Source organism: Trichosurus vulpecula, chromosome 3 (genome assembly GCF_011100635.1).
Source record: "Trichosurus vulpecula isolate mTriVul1 chromosome 3, mTriVul1.pri, whole genome shotgun sequence".
Taxonomy (NCBI): Eukaryota; Metazoa; Chordata; class Mammalia; order Diprotodontia; family Phalangeridae; genus Trichosurus; species Trichosurus vulpecula.
Window position 1 is genome coordinate 97448418 of NC_050575.1, and position 23974 is coordinate 97472391.

Consider the following 23974-nt stretch of genomic DNA (forward strand, 5'->3'; position numbering starts at 1 on the left):
TTCATCTCACAGGTTCTGCTCTGAAAAGCTACCCTGGGCTTTATCTCAATCTTTTGTGCAAAGCTCTTAAAAAAAATCATTCAAATTCCAAACTCAACGGGCTGAGTAATTTAGAACCGCATTTGTTCAGGGCTCTCAATAGCTGTAAAAATTATCATTCTGAGATGTATACATTTGTTTGGTGGAGCTGAGCTGGTTAGAATCAGCACGTTCTTGAAATTCTAATTCAAAGCTCTGGTGATATCTTAAGTGAATTATGAAGGATGGGCAATTCCTCCCTCCCCCAAAACAACAAACCAAAACCAAATTTCTTTGGGGTTAAGCGTGATCTTTATAACTTCACAACATGTAGTTTTGATTGTTTGTGATGGTTGTTCTTTGTTGTAGTATATTGCTTACATTGTTGTAGTCATCTTGTATATTATGTTCTTGGTTCTGGTCACTTCACTTTGAATCAGTTCATGTAAGTCTTTCCAAACTTCTCTTCAGTCATCATATTTGTGTGTGTGTGTGTGTGTGTTTGTGTTTATAGCACAGTAATTGGCATCTAAGTGGCTAAGTGGATAGAGTGCTGGGCCTGGAGTCAGGAAGACTCAAATTCTAAGTTCAAATCTGGCCTCAGACACTTACTAACTGTGTGACCCTAGGCACTTTACCCTGTTTGCCTCAGTTTCCTTATCTGTAAAATGAGCTGGAGAAGGAAATGGCAAACTACTCCTGTATCTTTGCCAAGAAAACCCAAAATTGGGTCACAAAGAGTCAGTCACATCTGAAAACAACAGAACAACAACAGCATAGTAATATTTCATTATATTCCTGTACTATAATTTACTTAACCATTTCCCAATTGATGAGTTTCCACTTTGTTTGCAGTTCTTTTCTATCACAAAAATTTCTGCTATAAATATTTTCTTCTTTCTTTCTTCTTATCAATGACCTCCTTGGGACAGTAAAATCTCTGGATCAAAGGGCATGGACATTTTAGTTATTTCATATGCATAATTTTAAATTGCTTTTAGAATGGTTATATTGATTCACAGCTCCACCAACAAAGTACCAGCATGTTTATCTTCCTACAACCTCTCCAACAATGACTATTCCCATCTTCATCTACATTTATATACATTGGGGCAAAAAAGAAAAGTCCACACAGTCAGTTTAGCTCTCCACTCTGTCCCTCTAGCATGAGCATCTTCTATATTACCAGGCCTCTTTTATTCTTTTAATGACTCAGACAGCAGCTCCTGCCTTGGGCAGAATCACAGGGATCCCAGAAGCCCTCTAATTCAACTCATCCCTGACTAAGGGTCCCCTCTGCAACAACACTATGCCCTTACATCAAGCGGAACTCTTCTCTTCAATGTGCGTGCCTTGCTCCTAGTTCTGCTCTCTGGAGCCAAGAAGAGTCTGCTGAGTTGCTCTTCTGCATGACAACTTCTCAAATATTTAAATACAATTATCGATGACCATGTCCCTGCCGTGTCTTCTCTTCTCTAGGCTGGGCATCACCAGTTCCTTCCACTGATCCGCCCATGACGCAGTCACCAGTTCTCTCACCATCTCGGCTGCCTTCTTCTGGATCCATTGTTTTAGCCTATTGAGGTCTTTTTGGATCCTGACATTGAACGATAGCTATTCTTCCAGCTCAGGGTTGTCCGAAAATGGACAAGCAGTGTGGTATGGTGGAGGAAGTGCTGGATTTGAACCCAGGGTTCAAATTCTACTTCTTCCACTTGCTATGGCAGGTAAGTCACTTAACCTCTCTGACTTTCAGTTTCCTCATCTGTAAGGTGGGGGTAATGATAATTATACTAGGGGAAGGGAAAGGAATAAGCCCATAATATGCCAGACACGCTAAATGCTTTACAAATATCATCTTTTTTTGATCCTCACAACAGCCCTGGGAGATAGGTGCTATCATTATCCCCATTTTACAGTTGTGGAAACTGAGGCAGGCAGAGGTTAAGTGACTTGCCTAGGGTCACACAGCGAGTGAATGCCTGAGGCCAGATTTGAACTTGCCTCTTCCTGATTCCAGGCTCAGGGCTCTATCTGCTGTGCCACCTAGCTGCTTTCCTCACTACCAACTTCACAGGTTTGGAAAAGTGAGGAAAAGTGTGGTATTATTCTGTCTTCATCCAAGTTGTTGATTTGAAAAAAAGCTCAAAATCACGGGACTGAAACCTGATCCGCTCCTTTAGAGAGCTCCTTCTAAGCTGACACTGACCTCTTAGATGAGGCATCTAGCCAACCCCCGCATTTTACAGATGAGGAAACTGAGGCCCATAAGGTTAAATGAGTTGATCAAGACTACACAGACAGTAAGCGGGAGAGCAGATTTGAATCCCAGTCCTCTGACTCCAAATCCAGGACGATTACCACTACAGCACCCTCCCAATGATTCCTCTTTGAGTCTGGTTGTACAACCAACACCCTGAGAGCAAGATACCACCAGGGCTCAGTAACCTCTTCTTTTATTAGTAGGTTCTACCGCCCCATTGTGTTCTCGCCATGCCATTCCCAAAGCGATCTTTTGAAGGCTTAGGTGAGACCACATCAGCGCAGCCAGGTGGTACAGTGCCAGGCTTGGAATCAGGAAAACTCATCTTCCCAAGTTCAGATCTGGCCTCAGCACTCACTAGCTGTGTGACCCTGAGCAAGTCGCTTAACCCTGCTTGCCTCAGTTTCCTCATCTGTAAAATGAGCTAGAGAAAGAAATGGCGAACCACACCAGTATCTTTGCCAAGAAAACCCCAAATGAGGTCATGTAGAGTCAGATATGACTGAAATGACTCAACAACAGACAACGTGACTACATCATTCTTCTATTCAATAAATTCCATTTATTCCTTTTTCCCTCTGGGGTCAAGTACGAATTCCTCTGTTTAGTACTTAAAGTCCTTTCTAATCTGGCCGTGACCTGCTTTTTCCAGTCTTAATATTCATTATTACCCATCCCACACTGTATGGTCCACCAAATTAGTTTTCTTGCTGTTCTTTACACAGGATGCTGTATTTTTTATCTCCATTCCTTCGTAAGGGCTGGACATTCCATGCCTAGATGCCCTCATTTCTCATTTCTACCTCTCAGAATCTCTTTCAACACTCAGCTCGAGCACCACCTTATACATTAAGCTTTTCTAGACCTCCTCCCCCCAGTTATCTTGTATTTCTTTTGTAGAGTTCTTGTAGAAACCCATATATGCGCATGTTTATGCCTCTAAGAGAATGTAAGACCCTTGAGGGCAGGAGCTATTTCATTTTTGTCCGTGTTTTGTAGGTAGGAAGGTGATGCATTGTTTAGAGCACTAGGCTTGTAGTCAGAAAGACGTGAGTTCAAATCTGACCTCAGACATTTATTAGTTAGTAATTAACTTAATCTTTGTCTGCCTCAGTTTCCTCATCGATAAAATGGGAGGAACAAGAGCACCCATCTCCCAGGGTTGTTATGAAGATAAAATGAGATAGTATTTGTAGAGCAAACCTTAAAGTGCTACATAAATGCCAGTCACCATTGTTCATTGTTCTTATCACTATGATTATACCAAGGGTCTAGCACAGTGCTTGGCACAAAGAGACCCTGAATAAGTGTCTGCTGATGGAATGATTCATTCATTCTTAACTGACTCCTTCATCTCCTCCTCACCAGGATTCGAAGAGTTTTTACCCGTCCTCATCCCCGTGTACCTGGGTACCAGCATGGACTAGGAGTGAGGAAGGCCTGCCTCAGACACCAGCTCTCTGGGTGAGTCCCACAATCCCTCTCAGACTCAGTTTCCTCATCTGTAAACTATCAGGGATAACAATAGCAACTACCTCGCAGAATTATTGTGAGACTCCAGTGAGATTATGTGTGTGTGTGTGTGTGTGTGTGTGTGTGTGTGTGTGTGTAACATTCTTTGTAGACCTCACGTGCCCTGTAAGCACCAGCTAAAATGAGTTAAAAACAAATCAGAAGGAGAAAGGGAGTGACTGTGCATAGGGATATAGGTACCTGAGGTGGGAACACCTGCTCCTTTGTCAGGGATTTTATTTTGCCCAGTGGTATTGAAATCAGGGGGTGGCTAGATGTTACAGTGGATAGAGTGCTAGGCCTGGAGTCAGGAATATTCCTCTTCCCGAGTTCAAATCCAGTCTCAGACACTCACTAGCTGTGAGACTCTCAGCAAGTTGCTTAACCCTGTTTGCCTCAGTTTCCTCACCTGTAAAATGAGCTGGAGAAGGAAATGGCGAGCGACTCCAATATCTCTGCCAAGAAAACCCCCAAAGGGGTCACAGTTGGATGTGACTGAACAAGGGACATTAGGAGAAGGGAACGATAACATTTGTTATGTGCCGGGCATTATGCCAAGCACTTTACAATTATTATCTCATTTGAACCTCACAACAACCCTAAGGGGTAGGTGCCCCTGTGATCCCTATTTTATAATTGAGGAAGCCAAGCCAGACAGAGGGTAAGTAACTCATTAAAGGTCACCAACCTAAATGTCAGAGGCTGGGATTTGAACTCAAGTTTTCCTGACCCCAGCGCTCTATCCACCATGCTATACAGCTGCCTCCAACTCAGAAAGTAGGTAAAAAAATATACGACTCTGTTCTCCCGGGCCAGGATGACTTAGGAGTAATGTCACAGCATACTGGAAAACACCCTGGGCTCAGAGTCAGGACAATGGGAGCAAGGGCTAGCTTCTTTAACCCGGGGCAAGCTAGTGGGCCTCAGTTTCCCCATCTGTAAAATAAGAAGGCTAGATAAGGTCCCCTTCATTCTTAAATCTATAGTCTATGAAGGGGAACTCACTATTTCCTGGGATATCCCATGATATTTTGCAGCAGCTCTAATTGTCAGCAAGTTTTTCTCAACATTGGGCCAAATTTTTCCTTGGGCCAAACTTTCTCCCACTCTTCCTCATGTGGCCCTCTATGGTCAAACAGGACAAGTCTCACCCTTCTTCCCCTGGAGAGCCCTTCAAATACTTGAATAAAGCTAGGATATCTCCCCTTCCCCTAAGTCTTCTCTTCTCCAGGCTAAACTGTCCCAGTCCTTCCAAGGAATCCTTCACTGACATGGCTTCAAGTGATTCTGATGACAGCAGAGGGATGGAAAAGAACTTCTAGAGAGAAAAGAACCTCCAGAACCTCCAACCCTCGCATCCTCTGCTCTCAGACTCTCACAATCAGCCATGACTGCTCCAGGTGTCTGGAGGGAGGAGGGGACACATGTTTTCAGACCAAAGTAGGTCACAGGGTAAACAAGTGAAGCCCATTGTGTCGAGATGGGCCATTCGTGAATCACTCAAGAGGAAAAATTGAAATTCTGGCCCCAGATCATTCCTGACAGTTAAAGACACCAGCTGGTTCTAAACAAGATTGTAAACAAATTTGCTGAGCGAGGAGACTTCCAACTCACTGGGTATGAGGTCGCCTAAAGTAGAGGTTCAGAATTTCCACAGGGGCTTTGTCTTGTTATCTTTTCAAGGGGGAGAAATGAGACCATATGGTTCTGCAGATTTTTCCTCTACCATGATACGTATCAAATGGGAAAGTGACAAACATCCCCAGAAGCACAGTGTTACTCAAAGGGTAATACATAATACATACAGATCAGTGGGACCAGTTAAAACTGGAGGGAAAATCATACTAGGCCCCAATTCCTCTCCACATCTTCCTACCTCAGTGAGACCACTGGGGGAAGGTGAGAGGACAAACTGAATAAATCATCTGCAGGTAGTGTCAGCCAAGGGTTCTCAGCCTTGCTCTCAGATCCGCAGCTCCTCTGGAGGGGCTAAGCTGGAGTTGTCAAACCTGGCGGCTCTATCTCAGTTGGTCAGAGCTCATGAAGAAGGATCACAGATTTAAACCTGAACCTTAGAGATGGAGTCCTACCCCCCTCAGTGAGGCTCAGAGGTTGTGACTTTCTCAGAGTCACACTGCTAGTAAATGTCTGGGGCAGGATTCAAGCCTATGTCTTCCTGACTCAAGTCCAGGACTCTTATCCACTGCACCACGTTTCCGTTAATGTGTGCAGAGCAGTTTCTTCAGAACAGTCCTATGAGGTAGGTCCCATAAGCCTGAGTTTCCTGATTTTTCAGATTGGGAAATTAAGGCTGAGAAAAGTGAAGTGAGGATGCTCTTGTAGAAAGGGAGCTGGATTTGACATTGGGAGATCTAGTTTTGACTAAAGGCTCTGTCATGTACTATAGACTGACTGTTGGCAAGTAACTTTCTCTTCTCTGGGCCTCAGTTTCCTCATTTGTAAGGTGGGGAGATAGGACTACATGGTCTCTAAGATCCCTTTCAAATTTAAGTTCTATGATTCTGTGGATTTCCCCAGTCACATAGCTAGTAAGTGTCAGAGACAAGAATCAAATGCAGGTCTCTTGATTCCAAACCCAGGGCTGCCCCACTCAACCACTCCATGGAAATCCAACCCCCAAGCACTTGCTACGGATCTTTATTTGCTTCAGGGCTCATGGATTGGGTGGCTTGGAGCAGTTCTGTCCTCCCTCACACTTACTTTCTCCCTGTTGCTGTGGGCAGTGAGAGATCGATGGGCTGCCCCTCTCAGTGCGGTCCGGTAGTTATAGAAATTGCCCGTGGGGTCCATCTGGTGCTGGAAACGAAACCGGAAAACATGCCATTTACTCCAGCAAACATGCCTGGGTGGCTGGGTTTTCTTTTAGCTCAAAAAGGCATTCCTTAAAGCATATTCAGAGACAACAGTCGAGGAGCAGGGCCTCCTTTTTCTTTACCTCGAGGATGAAAAACTTGGCTGTCTTCACTTTTGCCCAGGTCTTCTTTAGCCTGGAGACAGGGCTCATGTTCATGCCGGCTGGGAGAGAGACATGAGGGAGAGGAAAAGGGGCTTGCTCAGTTGCCTGCCTCCTCTTCCTCACCCCCAGCTAAACGTCACATTTAGAGGCAACTACTCACAGATGATTGCCATCAGTGAATTGAAATTCCCAATGTTGAAGCACTCCCGAGCCACATCAATGAAGAACTCGATCACCTGCGCTCTCTGCTTCTTTTTGGCCGGCTAAGGAGAAGCAAAGACAGGAGCACCCACTATCAGGGATGTAAGGCTAGAGCCCTAAGGCCAATTGGAAAGTGGCATCTTCTGCTTACTACCTGCATTGCCTTGGGCAAGTCATTCAGCCTTTCTGGACCTAGTTTCTTATTAGTAAAGTAAGGAGATGGAGCTCTAAAGTCTTTTTGAAGGATTTGGGATTGCTACGGATCTTAACAGAGATAATGGTTCATTGCATTGTCAGGCAAGGCTGGCAGAATCTGGACGCCTTCTGCTGTGGTCAAATTAGGCTTGTGGGGGCTCTTTGCTTATTGATGCAAAGACTCATTCCTGGCTTTGCTTATTCCTGGACCCTGAGGGGATGAACGGGACAGGGTTGGGCAGGGGTGGGTTTCCTCCAGTGGGGGAGCTGTTTTGCTCACCATGCAGATTTCAGTCGCCACAAGGTAACACAGACGGTTGAACCATTTCACATAGGCTTCAAGGTTATTTGTTTTGTTCTGGTCACTGAAACAAGACTAGAAAGAAGATGTGCATATTATTTTGACATGCCAGGCATTGCTTAAAACACAGAGACAGGGGAAGCGATGATGATGGCTACATGCTAAGGGTGTGATCAGGGGGACGACTTCAGGGAAAAATTTAGAGTAGGTGAAATGGGTTGGGGGTGGGAGAGGAGGTGATGGAGGAATAGAGAAGAAGCTGATTGACTGCAACATGCATTCATTCATTCAATAAACATTTATTAAGCACCGGTTTTCCATTGTTCCATTGTTTGGAGATACAAAGACAAAAAACCAAAACAGCCCTTGACCTCAGGAAGTTTATGTTTAATTACAGCACAACAGAAGTACCGTTGACTCTATGCTCAATCCTATTAAACCTAAGCCAACATGGAGGCTTGATTGCATGAATCTCAGCTCAATCTTAACCTCACTCTTCCTTCATCTTCCTCTCACATCAGCTCCATTTTCTCTCCTCCTCTCCCCCAGCTCCTTCTTTTCAATGTAAATATGGGACTTCATTCCACCACTGGGACTTTTGCCTTTACCCTAAACCTATTTGAGTCTTTAAGTAAGAATTGTTGTGCTTAGCCCTAGAGGGTCCAATAAGAAGATGGAACATGCAGAGAGGCCAATTAGTCTGAATGTAAAGGGAAAAACAAAATGAAACAACAAAACACCTTCCCAACTTTACAAACGACCTCAAAATAGAATGAGCTGTCTTGGTAGAGGGTAGTTTGGATGACCACTTGTTGGGATGCTTGTTCAGGAATGGGTTGGACTCAATTGCTACTAAGCTTCCTTCTAACTCTGATTTTATTATTTCACCTTATTCTTCCTTGTCTTTGACTCAGCAGAAACTTGGTTTCCCTTAGAGACTGACACATCCTTGCTCCATGGAGACCTCATCTCCCAATCGCACTGACTCAGTTTTACCTTCACAACATCTCTTGCATCCAAGCCTTTCTATTCACCCACATAACTACCACCCACTTCAGTCCCTCTCCCTTAGATTATCAAACCCCACTCCTAATCGGCCTCCCTCCCTCAGGTCTCTCAGCATTCAGTCTATCCTTTACACTGCTGCCAAAATTAATTTTCCACAAACACAGATTTGACCATGTAGTTCCCCTGCTCAATCAACTCTGGTGGCTCCCTATTGCCTCTAGGACAAAATATAAACCTCTTTGTTTAACTTTTAAAGCCCTACTCAACCTAGCTCCCAATAACCTTTCAGCCTCAAAGGATACTGCTCCCCCTCCTGTACTTTGGAATCCTTCTAAATGGACTTTTTCTTGGTTCCTCACATACAAGAATCAATTACCCATTTCTGTGCCATTTCATAGCCATCCCACATGTCCATCATTCACTCTTTCTTTACCTCTGCCTCATTGGGACCCCCTCTTGCTTTAAGGTCCAGCTCAAACAAAGTCTTCTATGTAAATTTTTTCCAAATGCTAGTGTCTCCTCAGACTTTGCACACACATACTTATATTTATTTGGTATATGCTTATATGCACCTATTGTCTCCCCTATTAGAATGTAAGCTTAATGAAGGTTTCCCTGTGTTTTCTTCATTCTTAGCATTTGTATCCTCATCACTTAGGCACAGTGCCTTGGTAGGAACTTAATAATACTTGTTCATTGATTGGGTGTTCACACATGAGACCACTTCCTTCATCCCAAGACCTCTGAGGACTTGAGTTTTGACTCTGATCATTTCATTCTCTGACCACAGCCTTGTCTCACCTGCCACCTCTCCCATATTCACTCAACCAAATCCTACTGGCTTTTTCTTTGTTGCATCTATAGTACTGATTCCTTTTTGGCGATTCCAAATGTCCTGCTAGTCTTGTCTACACTTGTTACTTGAGTTGTTGAAAGTAGCTGCTCTCCCTGTGTCCAGTCTTTCTTTTTTCAGTAATGTCAGCATGCTCTGGTCAGGTTACTTTTCATCTAAAATGCTCTTTGTTCAAGTCTCTGCCTTATTTGATGACTGATTCACGGAACAAACATTTACTGTGTGCTAGGCTTTGTGCTACTGGATAAGAAGGATATACCAATGATAAAGACAGAGGGTTTACCCTTAAAGGATTTATAATTATAGAGGGGAGATAAGAAAAGAACACAAATAGGTAATAAGTCCCATTGTGCTAATTACATCAGAGAGGTCCCTCTGTATCTCTCTGCCAGTCAGTGGTTCTCAAAGTTTTCAAAATCAGGATGCCTTTATGCTCTTAAAAATTATTGAGAACTTCAAAGAGCTTTTGTTTATTTCAGTTAATATCTATTGATATTTGTCACACTAGAAATTTAAATGGATAATTTAAAAATCTGATTAATTCATTAAAACAATAATAAACCCATCATGTTTCCTAAATAACATTTTTATGAAAAAATAACTATATTTCCCAAATAAAAAATTAGTGTGATAAGTAGTATTATTTTTGCAAGTCTCTTTAATGCTGGCTTAGGTTTAATAGGAATGAGCATAAAGACAGAGGTATTTCTGCACTAACTGGATTCACCTATATCCTTCTGCATTTAATCAGTTGCAAAGTATTGGGTAAGTTGAAGTATATGAAAAAAATCCAGTCTCAAATAGATATGTTGGTGGAAAGGGGAGGAATATTTTAATAGGCAAATAACATCTTAGTATTATTCTGAAGACAGTTTTGACTTTGAGGACCCTCTGAAAAGGTCTCAGGAACCCCCAGGAGTCCACAGATTACATTTTGAGAACTATTGCACTATAAGAAGAGGGAGGAAAGAGAAGATAACTTCTGACTGAGGAGACCAAGAAAGGTTTCATGGAGAAAAGGACATTTGTGTTAGTCCTTGGAGGATGGGTAAAATTTCAGCAGGTGAAGCCTAAGGATGTAGGTAGGGGAATAGAAAAGTGGTAGAAAAGAGAATTCTAGGAGGGAATAGAATGCAGCTGACATATTCAGGACGGTCAAATTATCCAGTTTGGTTGAAGCAGTTCAGTGAATGAAGGAAAGTAGTGAGAAACAAGAGTTGAAAGGCAGGTCCATAGAAGGCCCCCAGGCTAAGGAATTTGGAGCTTTCTATGATACATAATAATGAGCCATTGAAGATTATAATACTCTTCAATATAGCAAATCTGTATCCGATTTGTACCCATATTTTCCTCCTACCAACTGGTGGCAAAGTCCAAATGTGATCTCAGATACTTAAAATAGCAGTGTGGCCCTCGGCAAGTTACTTAGCCTCTGCTGCCTCAGTTTATTCATCTGTAAAATGAAGATAATAATAGCACAGCCTCTCTCCCAGGGCTGTTGTGATTATCTTATGCCTAGGATAAAATGAGATATTATGTTAATGTGCTCTCCAAACCTTAAAGCACTGTATAAATGCTAGCCATTACTACTAGTATGATGTTATTATGAGTATGGTTGTTCCAAGGTGGTGAACTCTATAAAGGCAGAAGCCATATGATTAAGAGCGATCACAAGATCACAGGTGCCATGCTTTATTCATCTTTGTATCTCCCCTGCTGACCAACCTAGGGTCTGGGACTCAGGGACTCGGGGACCCAGGGACCCAGGGAGCTAAGCCCTGGACAGCAGGGACTCAGGAAGCATTTCTGGAGTGAATGAACAAATGAATAGTGTTAATTTTAATGTCTAGTGCTTTCAGTAGGTCTTTATCCTTTTTCATATTTGTGTGTATTCTAAAGTAGCCACTAGAGGGCATTCGTGTACACAAACTATTCCGTTTAAAGTGAAATTGATTTCCTTAAGTGTTAGGGTTGGGGTTAGGTTGGGGGAATCACAAGATCGATGAGATAGAGGTCTAAGGGGTCTTAAAGGTCATCCAGCCCAAACTCAACATTTTGCAGACGAGGAAACTGAGGCCCAGTTTCAGGACTCTTTCCATAATCCTCAGAGAAACACAGAGCATCTGCCTGCAAGGGACACTAGAGGATCTAGTCCAACCCTCTCAGTTGGGAAACTGAGGCCCGGAGTGGGGAGAGGATTGGTCCAAGGTCCCACAGCCAGGTGTCAGAGGGTATGGAGAACTAGGCCCGGAGTCAGGAAGACCCGAGTTTGAATTCTCCCTCAGACATGTACTAGTTGTACGGCCCTGGGTAAATCATATCTCAATCAGCCTTAGTTTCCCTATCTGCGAAATGGAGATAATAAGAACCCCTACCTCATGAGGTTGTTTTAAGGATCACATAAGATCATATTGGCAAATCACTCAGCCCAGTGCCTGGTATACAGTAGGTGATGACTAAATGCTTGTTCCCTTTTCTTGCCCTTCCCTAGTGGCAGACCTAGGGATAGGACTGAGGTTAGGATACTGATACACCATGCTACCTCTTTCTAGTTCAATGACCGAGCTTTCCATGCATATGTCTTCTTTCTGAGGTGCTGAAGAGGACAGGTACAGTCAGGGTTGACTATGGTTGTACCTGTAGGTCTTTAGAGACTGACACGACTCTCCTTCTGCTCCTAGGCTATATCCACTTCCTAGTCTTACCCCAAACAGCCTACTTTTCTCTGGGTCAGGAATATACCCAGACTTTTAGGTAGCAAAGCATTTATATTGTGCTTTGAGGTTTGCAAAGGATTTTGCTACCTTGTGTCATCTGATCCTCATAACAACTCCAGGAGGTAGGTGCTTTTAAAATCCCCACTTTACAGATGAGGAAAGGAAGGCTGAGAGAGGGTGACTGACCTGTCCAGGGCCCCATAGCTAGTGCACGTCTGACATGGGAGGAGTCAAACTCGGGCCTTCTGACTCTTAAGTCCAATGCTCCATCCACCATGCCACCTTGCTGCCTACCAGAATATCAGAGCTGGAGAGGCCCTCATAAATCATCTAATTCAACTCCCTATAGCTGTGAAAGCTGTGACCCAAAGAGTTACTTGACAAAGGGCATACAATAAATGAGCGGCGGACTAAAATCCAGGTGTCTTGATGCCTAGCTTCTCCGAGGCTCTATTCACTGCATCATGCCTAGGCTACAGAGCCTTGTGACACATAGGGGTCACTGTGGCCCTAGGATACCTTGCCTTCATGGAACAAGTTGAAGTGATCGTACCAAAGTCCTTTTTCTAGAACAGGAATTCTTAACCTTTTTTATATCATGAAGCCCTTTGGTGGAAACCTATCATCCCCTTCTCAGAATAATATCATTAAATGCATTAAACAAAGTTCATGGGATTACAAAAGAAACCAATTATAGTGAAACATACTAATAATGATGATGGCTAGCATTTATATAGCCCCTACGATGTGTCAGGCACTGTGCTAAGCATTTTATAAATATTATTTCATTTGATCTTCACAACAACCCTGGGAAGCAGGTGCTATCCTTATCCCCATTTTACAGATGAGGAAACTGAGGCAAACAGCTGTTAAGTGACACAGCCAGTGAGTGTCTGAGGCTGGATTTGAACTCAGATCTTCCTGACTCCAGACCCAGCACTCTACCTACTGAGTCACCCTGATAGTTATCAAAATATTAAAAGTTCATAGACAACAAGTTAAAAAAAAACCTTTCCTAGAGAAATCTACAATTCCTATGACAAGGCTTTGTACATAATAGAGACACTATTGTCTTTTTTTTTTCTTGGCAGGGAAGGAGAAACAGGAAGGAATGAATGCCCTCCTTACCTTTGTGCTGTCCAAAGAATCTTTATGCACAAAAGCCTGAACAAATTCTTCAGGTCCAATGTGACTCAGCCTTTCCTGGAAAGAGAGGGAAAAGAAGAGAAGCCCCAAGACTCAGGACTGATACAGCCAAGGGCGCCTATGCTGACACCACTGTCTGACTCAGAAACCTGTGTGGGGGCCATGTGCCCCCCACCACTGTCCTCTCAACTTCCTGTGTCCAGTGTGCTCAGTCTGGAAACAGGAGATAGGGAAAGCCTCTCATTTACCCTCATGATCTGCCTGGATTAGCCTGAGTCTCATTTACCGTATGCTGGGAGTGGGAGTAGGGTGGGAAGGAGCAGCTTGTGCTCTCAGGCCAGCTGCCTGCCCACATTTGCACCACCCTTCTGCCCAGACAGACACAGACAGGTTTCTGAGCCGACCAAGGCAATGACCACTTTAGCAAACCTGTTACTTCATCATCATCATTATCAACAACCACAGACATTTATTTTTATAGAGCATTTATATTATATATCTATATATCTATAATTTATATTTATAGAGCATTTTCCATTATAGCAGAGGTTGAATGAACTAGGGGACATGGATAGCAGAAGTTGAGTTGACGTGTTAAATATGCTGTTGCAAGGCTCCTGAGTGCAACCAGACCACATAAAAATATGATTGGGAAATATTTAACAAAATAAAATTTAAAATACAGTAAAAAAAAGGTAATATTACATTTTAAAGCTGTCAGTATGTGACCAGCAGGGATCCTTATGTACAGATAGGTGGCTGCTTTTCTATTTGAGATTTGACACCACTGGCCTAGAGGGACCACTCTGGGGTGGCCCAGATAGACCAGTTCAACCTCTGTGACACATGTTATCTCATTGGAGCCACATAACAACCTCGTGCAGTTGGCACCCTTTGTGGTAACTACAGGTATGATTATCCCCATCTTACAGATTTAGAAACTTATGCTCATTCAATTCAATCAATAAACATTTATTTGTTGTCGTGAAGTCATATCCTACTCTTTCTGATCCCTATTGGGGTTTTCTTGGTAAAGATACTATAGTGGTTTTGCCATTTCCTTCTCTAGCTCATTTTACAGATGAGGAAATTGAGGCAAACAAGGTTAAATAACTTGCCCATGCTCACACAATTAGCAAGTGTCTGAGGCTAGATTCAAACTCAGGTCTTCCTGACTCCAGGCCTGACATTCTATCCACTGTACCACCTAGCTGCCCTGAAATATTTATTAAGCTCTTACTATATGCCAGGCACTGTGCCAAGTGCTGAGGATGCAAATAGAGGCAAAAGAGAGTCATTGCCCTCAGGGAGCTTTCAGTCTAATGGGGGAGAAAACTTGCAAACAAATAATACAAAGCAAGCCATACACAGGCTAAATAAGAAATAATTAAAAAAAGGAAAAGCATTGGAACTAATAGGAGTTGGGGAAGGCTTCCTGTAGAAGGTGGGATTTTAGTTGGGACTTAGAGGAAGCCAGGGAGGTCAGAGTGGAGAAGGGAGACCACTCTATGTCTGAGGAATGGCCAGAAAGATTGTCTAGAGCCAAGAGATAGAACAGTCAGGAGGCCAGTGTCACTGGATCAAAGAGTGTGTGTCAGGGAGCAAGGCACAAGAAGGCTGGAAAGGTAGGAGGGGGCTAGGTTACAAAGGGCTTTGAATGCCAAACAGAGCATTTTGTATTTGTTCCTGAAGGTGACAAGAAGCCTACTGAACAAGGCAGAGTGAGGTTCAGGGACTTGACCTATGGTCACCCAATTATTAGGTACTGGAGGATAAATTAAAATCCAGGCTTCCCTTCCTCCAAGTCTGACTCCTCTTCAGTACCACACGCTGCCCTTTCTTGCCTATACAGATATGTACCATATCACACATAGCTTACAATTTGCCTTATAGGCCTTCTGGAGCAGTGTTTAATTTGGTCTATGTCATGAAGGGCCTTTGAGATACTAATAACCCCTCCCCCTTTACTCTGCTGTCAAATAAGATAATGATCACCAAGTGCTCCATAATGGCTGAACACTTGAGAAAGTGAATCCGTGTCACTGCGGCCCCCGGAGTAGGAATCTGCTCTGGGAGGGACACCTGTCAACATGCTGGACAGCCCTGAATAAAAATGGCATGTAACAAGCTCTCTTTCCCAAACTGCATTGGTTCATCATTGGAGAGTTAGGGTGTGCACACATATGTAACTGTATGTGTGAGTGGGTGCATGAATGAGAGAGAGACAGAGCCAAAGAGGGAAGGGATGGAGAGAGAGAAAAGGGGAGGGAGGGAGGAAGAGAGAGGGTGGGAAAGAGAGAGAAGGGATGGAGGGGAAAACAGGGAGGAAAAGAGAGAAGAATGGAGGGAGAGGGAAGGAGGGAGAGGGAGAAGGAGGAGATAACTCCTTTGCACAGACAACTGGGCAGGCACACGAAATAGTGACCAGATCAGATTTGGAGCTAGGAAAATCTGCATTCAAACCGTGCCTCTGACGGCCTCTGGCTGTTTTGAAGTTCAAATGACACAGCGTATGTAAAGCATGTTGCAGAGTTTAAATCCCTTTATACATGACAATTCTTCCTCTCATTATCAGTTCATCTTGACTCCTAATCTTGGGGAGGGAGACAAAAAACCGATACTGGATGGAGTAACTGAATGGTTTTTCTAGCAAGTTTTTTTTGTAGGTTCCCAGATGCCCCTAGGAAGAGAAATGCCCCAGCTGGTGTGATTCTGGGCTTCCAGCAGCCTCTGGTCTGGCTTGTTGTACACATTTGCAGAGCTCCAAACCCCACAGAGGCTGAGCCCTGGAATAAGTACTTCCTATGGGAAGGGGGCATCAGGAGGAAATACTCTCTTCTCCCCTATAAGGATCATAGTAACAGCAATTACAGGAATGCTAGGGGGCTCAAGAAATGTCAGAATTTAAAACATAAAACTGAGCATGAGCAATATATAAGCCTGTCAAAGCCATAGATTCTGGTGAATTCTTGCTGTTGGTCTCCCAATGAGGAGGAGTCTACTATGAGTGATGTCTCCACTGGGAGGACCTGCTATCCACCCCATTCCCTTCTTCCAGATCAAGGGAGAGGGTTAGGGTTGGAAGGAATCTTAAGGCTTCAAATGAGATAACATGTGCTACTCTCTTTAAACTTTAAAGTGCTCTATAAATGCTAGCTATTGTCATCTAGTCCAACTCCCTCATTTTACATAGGAGGAAACTGAGTCCTAGAGAAGAAGAGGGATTTATTCTGCTTCACAAACCATGGGAATGGCAGAACTGGGGCCAGAAACCTGATTGCTTAGCGGTTCCTTGGGCCCTTTAGTATCTCTGGTTCAAAATGGATCAAAGGCTAAATTTCTAGAACCGCTACATGAAGAGATGAGGTGGGACCTAGAGTATCTCTTTCACTTCTCTGAGATGAAAATTAGACTTTGAAAATAATTCCATTACTTGTTGGGAGGTTGGGATTTATGATTATTATTATTAATCATTAATATTTAGCATTTATAGAGCACTTTAGGGTTTGCAAAATGCTATATGTAAATTCTCTTATTTGATCCTCACAACAATAAGGAGGTACAGTCTATCATTATCCTGATTTTGTAGATGGGATTACTGAGGCTTAGAGTGGTTTAGTGACTTGCCCAGGGTCATATATGAATTCAGGTCTTTTTCACTCCATCTAAGGCTCTATCAACCAGATCTCCTAGCTGTGCCCCAAACTCCACCATTCCACAGAGTCCAAAAAGAGCAATGATTCGACACCGAAGTTGAAGGAAGGGTAGATGTTGCCCCAGGCAGACAAAATAATTCTTGGGGCTTGATGCAAACTTTGTGGAAAACCCCCAGTAGGCCAGGGATTCCACTTACCAGTTCTACATGGGTCAGCTGCTGGGCCAGAGTGTAAGGGTCACTGCAGACGCTCAGGATTTCTCGCTGAATGGAAGGGGGAGGCTTCGTCTTAAAAGAGACAAGCTTGTCTGAGACGGTGGCATTGATTTTGACTAGACCTTCCTGTCCATGGCTAAGCGTGGCAAGCTTCTGATTCAGTGCCTGCAGGAGCTGATTCATCCTTTTCCAGTAAGCCTGAAGGAAGGGAGAGAAAGAGAGAGGGGAAGGGGAATGGGGAGAGGGGGAAAGGGAAGGGAGGGAGGAGGAATGGGAGCAAAAGGATGAGAAAGAGGAGAGGAAGAGAAGGAAGGAGCAGAGAAGAGAAAGGTAGAAAACAAGAGATGAAGAAACATACGTTGGCAATCATAGGACTAAAGAATTTTAAAGTGGGAAGGGGCCTCAGGGATGATCAGATACTTGGGATAATTTTTTAGCCCTAGAACATTCCTAACTTAGCACTTAACAGATCTCAAGATCTGTTTTTTGTGCTCACAGAGGAAACAGAAAGACACCTCTTGGAAATTGGTGAAGAGAATCGGTGGATTCAGAGCATCCTTGAGCAAAAATCTCTTAAGGAGGAAAGGGGACAATTTTCATCCAAGTGAATTAAAAGCTTTTAAGTTCTTTGATTTAAAAAAAAATGAAGCCTAGATACTGACAAGTCCAAAGCCCAGTGGTGCTACCCTAGAAACCATAACGCTGGACTTTGTTTTTTGATGTCTAAGGCAGAGGTGTCAAACCCATGGCCTCAGGCCACATGCGTTCCCCAACACTCCTGAGTGAGAGGCCTCAACCAGATTAAAATGATGGGGAAATAAATATTTAACAAAATAAATAAAAATACAATAAAACATAGATGATGTTACCTTTCAAAACTAAGTTAATATACAGCCACAGCCCTTCCTTTCTTTTTGAGTTTGACAACACTGGTCTAAGGCATCTGTTTTTCTTATCTCTGATTTTTCAATTTTCTGCCTTTTTTTTTGGCAACACCACGGACAGCTGGGAGCTCATAGGCAACAAGCAGACAGTCTCAAGCAGGAATTCGAGAGTCTGCAGCTCCTGCATTCTCCTCTCCCTGTTAGCCCTCTGTTACCATGTGCTCAACCAGCCACGGGAGCTGCCTCCCCCTCAGCAGTTCTTTGGGGTTTCCATGGAGGCTTGCAATTCCCCCAGAAAAGAGGCAAAAAAACAGGGGTCTTGAGGTCGAGCTTCAATCCAGAGGACCAACATGTAAGGCTTTGTTATTCACTGTCACCATTGTCACCAGGGAGTAGCAGAGTGTTGAGAATAGTTTATCTTCATCAGGCAGCTGCCTGCCCCTGGGCCCCTAAAGAGCTCCAGAGCAAGACCAGGACTCATTCATTCATTCAATCCTTAGATGCTTCCTGGTCACCTGCTCTGCGCAGGACCCTGTGCTGGGCTGTACTATAGAGAACACAGAAGTGAGGAAGAGGCAGCATATGGAGCTCATAGACCCGTGAGGAAATGACAGTCATTTGTTCAACATCCAGCAAATGCAAAGGAGCCAGTGCAAGGTGTTGGGGATGCAAAGCTCTATGAGACATGGTCCTGGGCCTCTAGGAGCTGTCAGGAAAATAAATGTGAATAAATAAATGTGAAAATGTAAAAGAAATGTGAAATGTAAAAAAAAAATCAATGTAAGACAAATTAGAGTATAAAGAGTGCATAAGGTTAGGCAGTATGGTACTATGGATGAGGAGTCAGTATTGGTGTCGAGAAGACCCGGGTTCAAGACCTGCCTCTGTCACACATAGCTCTGTGAGTCTCACCAAGTCATTTATCATCTCACCGCCCCCAGGCAACTGGAAGTTCCACTGAGTTGCCAACCTGCATATGGAAGGGTGTTTCCTCACTGGAAGTTCCCTATACAGATGTGATAATCACAGAACGGGGCCAAAAATAAAGGGAATAAAAGATTGTAAAGTGCAGTTACATCAGCTGAGGGTTGTATGGGCCAGTAGTGTCAAACTCAAATAGAAATAGATCCCTGTCAGCAGCATACCGACTTAGAAAACCATAATTAACATTATCTATGTTGCATAGATACTAGCTGTGTGATCCTGGGCAAGTCACTCAACCTCTGTTTGTCTGAATCTACTGGAAAAGAAAATGACAAACTGCTCCAGGATCTTTGCCAAGAAAATCCCACGGACAGCATTGGTTTGCTATGATCCATGGGGTCACGAACAATTGGACATGACTGGACAACCAAACAACAGCAAATTGCATTTTTATATATTTTGAAATATTTCCCAACAACATTTTAATCTAATTTGGGATGCACTTGCAAGTTTTGTGGGCTTCTGGTCTAGGCCACTGAAGGCCTTAATGACCGTTTTGGGATTTGTGAGGTTTGCTACCTTCACTGCTTTGTGTAGAACAAGGGTGGGGAATATGTGGCCCTTTGACTGAATCCAAAATTCACAGAAAAAATCCCCTTAATAAAAGGATTTGTTCTGTAAAACTTGGAATCAGTCAAAGGGCCACGCTTAAGAACCTTGAGGTACGTGGTTCCCCACCCCTGGTGGAGAAGATGATTTTCATAGCTGATGACATTTGGCTGGGGGTCAAGAACCTTGAAAAATGAAGGGATACTTGAGCTAGGCTTTGAAGGATTGAAAAAGTGTCAACAAGCTGAAATAGAGGTGGTATTTCAAAGTCCAGGGCACAGCATGAGCAAAGGTATGGAGGCAGGGGAAGAGGAGAGAAGGATAGAGAGAAGTTTAGGTAGAGCAAAAACACAGGTAGACGGGAAGGCTTGAAAAGTTGGGTGGTACCAACTAGTCAGTCAACAAGCATTTATTAAGAGCTTACTATGGACCAGGGGAGTCTGCTAAGTGCTGGGAATACAAATACAAGTAAAATAAAATAGTCCCTACCCTCAAGGAACTTACAATCTAATGTGGAAGAAAACACAGAAAAAGAAGCTGAAAACAGAAAGCAACCTGGTGGGAAATAAGAGGTGGCTGCTGGGAGTACCCTCCTTAAAGGCAGGTTCTGGTAGAGGCTGTCCAATGACAGAAAGTAAAGGAGGGTCCTGGAGGCAGAGGATAGCTCAGTTTTGTGAGGTCTAGGGCTGAAGCGATCTAGGATGAAGAAGTTGTAGTACCAGGCTGCCAGAGCCTAAGGAGTCTGGTCTTTATTCACAAGGCAATGGGGAACCATTCAATGTTTTTGAGCAGGAAAGTGACATTTTCCAGCCTGGCCCAATCAGTACACAGAAAACTAGGCTGCAAATGCAGTGTAATAGTGATAGAAAAGAAAATTGGCAAAGATGACAAAAAGATGGGAATAGTCAATGTTGGAGGGCTTGTGGGAAGACAGTTCCATTAGTACATTGTAGACAGAGCTGTGAATTCGTATAACTATTTTGGAAAACAATTTGGAATTATTCAGATAAAGTGACTAAAATGTCCACATCCGATGACCCAGAGATTACAGTACTAGGTTCATACCCCAAGGAGGCCATTGATAAGAAGAAAGCACCCATGTATACCAAAATATTTATAGCAACACTATTTGGGATAGCAAGAATTGGAAACAAAGTAGATGCCCATCAACCGGGAATGGCTAAACAAATTGTGTTACACGAAGGTAACAGGATATGACTGTGCATGTCAAATATGATGAATACAGAGAAGGATGGAAAGAGCTACATTAATTGATGCAAAGTGAAGTAGGAAGTGCCAAAAATTATATAATTTTTATTTATATAATTATAACAATGTAAATGGAAAGAATAAGCACACACACACACAAAACAAAAGTGAATTAATTGAAAATGACTAAGGACAAGCATGGCTTGAAAGAAGAGATAGAAGACATCTCACACTCCACCCCTCTGCACAGGTGGGAGGTCTGTGAGTGTAGACTTTTTCTATATATTGATTATTTATGCTGTTTTTTAAAAAAAAACCCTTCTTTTTCTTTTCTTTCAAAATATTATTTGTTATATAGGATGGCTCTCTGAAAGGGGGAAGGGGAGGTACACTGGAGAAAATTATTGTGAAATAAAAAAGGACAACAATAAACACTTAATTTTTTTTGGTAATAGCAATAAGGCAGAGATAGACAACTATGAGCAAAGTGCTATGGGGTCTCAAAGGAGACAGAGTTCTTCAAGCTGAGAGGGTCAGGAAGGAATTCATAGAGGCCAAGAGCCAAGACTGAGAGCTTCAGTCAGAGCTGCATACAGCTCAAGCTCACACCAGTACAGAGCCATAATTTGCCCATGATTTCTGAAATGGATGTAGGACGGATGGATGCTTCCTCCCTGTAGTGACCATGGTCTCCATGTCTTGCCTTACCTCATAATCCTCTGCTATATAATGCCACTGTCCCCGAGGTACTATCCTTCTCCTAGAACCCACTTTTCCTACCAATTCCCGCAAGGGTATGGACCGGAGTCTCTGAGGAACAGACCACCTCATCTCTGTCTTTTCTATCACTGTGGCTGCACCACCATCACCCATACCATCTCTCCTTCCCAACCAAATCTGCTCTAGGAACAATAATTCCTGGTGATGCCTTTGTGCCAGTCAAAGGTTTCAAAGATATGCTCATGTGTGGTTAGTTTGACTGAACTATTTATCTCCTTTTTTTATTCATTGTTATTAGAGATGGTTCTCTGGGAGGCTGAGTGGGAAGAGATACAGTAGGAAATGTAGGTGATGTAAAACAAAAGATATCAATGACATTTTTAAAAAGAGGTCAGTCAGCTGGTCTGGGAAAGGCCAATGACGCTGCTTCTCACCCCTGGACCCATGGTGCTGCCAGTGAGGGCAGAAGGGCTTCTCTGAGTCCTGACTTCATTTTGTTCTATGGGGTTTGCTCCCTCCACCGACTCCTACAGATGATGTTTTTCACAGACGAACAGACTGCTGAGAGGGAACTGCTTAAATTGGCACTGTTTTAATTACAGTAAACGCAAATGACTGTAAATCTTTAAAACACACACATACACACACACACAACTACAGCATCTTAACAACACCCACTATGTCGCTTTAATTATCCTTCCAGCTTTCTAAAGAAGGGAATGGAGCCCTGCCTATAATTACTCGGAATTCCATAAGAGGCAGCTGTGGCTTGCGGAGAATTCCAAAGCAGCAGCCCTTGGAGCAGGGGGGAGGCAGGGAAGAAGGGGGATCTGGTCGCTCTTCCTGAACTGTCACATTTCTTAGGTTGCTCTTTCCCTTCTCCCTCAAGGTCTAGGAGAGAAATAGTGTGTCTCAGTGTTCCAGGTCTCCTGCTGATTCTGCCTTCTGTCAAGGGTTCCCAGCTCCCAGCTAAGCCACCGTGGTCCCTGGGATGTCCTTCATCTTGAAGCTTGAGCCACAAAGGCCACAGGCGGGTAGGCCAGCGGGGTTTCAGAAGCAGTGAAGGCTGGCAGCCACTCTGAAAATAGCATCTCAGAGCAAATGTGCTTATGGTCTCATGAGACTGGCTAGGACAGGCTCAAACTGCACCTGAGCTCACTGCAGTACCAAGCTGAGACTTAGACTGACAGTCTTAGAGCTGGAACCTTAGAGAGGAGTCTAATTCTCTTTTTACATAGGAAGAAACTAAGGCCCAATCAATGAGATTTTATTTAGCACCTACTGGGTGCCTGGTGCAGTGAATAGAGCACCAGTTTGGAGTCAGGAAGACTCATCTTCGAGTTCAAATCCAGCCTCAGACACTTACTAGCTGTGTGACCCTGGGCAAATCACTTAACTCCTATTTGCCTTGGTTCCTCATCTGTAAAATGGGGATATACTGGAGAAGGAAATGGCAAAGTGCTCCAGTAGCTTTACCAAGAAAACACCACGGACAAATCTATGGGGTCACAAAGAGTAGGACACGACTGAACGACTGAACAAATGTGCTAGGCAAATTCCCAGAGAGGGAATTCATAGGGTGCATTTGTCAGAACCTGGGTCTTTTGACTCCCAGCCTAGGGCTCTCTCAGTTACCTTATGTTGCCTGCAAGTATAGGACTGGGTACCATGGAGAGTAGCTATGGAAGCTAAGTGAAGGAAGACATCCAGTCTCTTTCCTCTCAATGCACCATCCACACAACTGCCAAAATGATTTTTCCTAAAGCATGGGTCGAATTATGTCACTGCCCTGCTTAATAAACTCCATTCCTTTTACAGTAGAACAAGATGCAAACTTTTTTTGCTTGGCTTTTGAAGCCCTTCACAACCTTTTCTAGTCTGCTTAAAGGGCTCATCAGGAGACTTAGGGCTCTCCTTTCATGGAGACACAAGCCCATATTTCTCCAATAAGTTGACCATTGAAGGCAGGAAACAGTAGCTGCATATGAGGGCTGGAGGCACCATTTTGAGGGAGTGTGCTAACCCCTCATCATTGACAGCCTGCATCAGAACACAGAGCACTTGGACTGCCCAGCATGTCAATCAATACCAGATCCATGGGAACCAACTCTACTGCCCTCCTCCCTGTAGATTTAACTTCACCATCACTTGAATTCCAGGACACCACAAGCTATGGGCTGATATGTTGTATATACATACATGGTCACTTGGCATAATAAACCTCTTGAGAGGCCCTTCTATAGACAGATTCTGTCACAACTTAGCCTAAGTTACACCTGGCCCATCTAACAGTGACATAAGATGTCTTCTAAACCCAATTGTTTCAATATTGTAAAGACAAACAATTTTGAAAGACTTAGGGACTCTGGTCAATACAATAATCAACCAGAATTCCAGAAGACTCATGATGAAGCACGCTACCCACCTCCTGACAGAGAGGTGATGGTCTCAGGGTACAGACTGAAACATTTTTTTTGGACATGACTAATGTGGGAATTTGTTTTGCTTGACTAAAGATTTGTAATGGGTTTTCTTTTTCTTGCTTTCTCAGTGGGGCTGGGGGGTG

The 23974-nt window shown here is 43.5% G+C and overlaps 1 protein-coding gene across 1 annotated transcript in view; it reads right to left on the reverse strand.

The window, feature by feature from the left end:
• RASGEF1C (RasGEF domain family member 1C) overlaps nt 1–23974 on the reverse strand; it is a 77758-nt gene that overhangs the window by 15470 nt on the left and 38314 nt on the right. The window contains exons 4-9 of the mRNA XM_036752441.1: nt 17045–17260; nt 13174–13248; nt 7447–7542; nt 6931–7033; nt 6750–6829; nt 6515–6610 (exon numbers count right to left, since the gene is read on the reverse strand). Of these exons, the coding sequence (XP_036608336.1) occupies nt 6515–6610; nt 6750–6829; nt 6931–7033; nt 7447–7542; nt 13174–13248; nt 17045–17260 (666 nt within the window). The remainder of the gene's footprint in view (nt 1–6514; nt 6611–6749; nt 6830–6930; nt 7034–7446; nt 7543–13173; nt 13249–17044; nt 17261–23974) is intronic.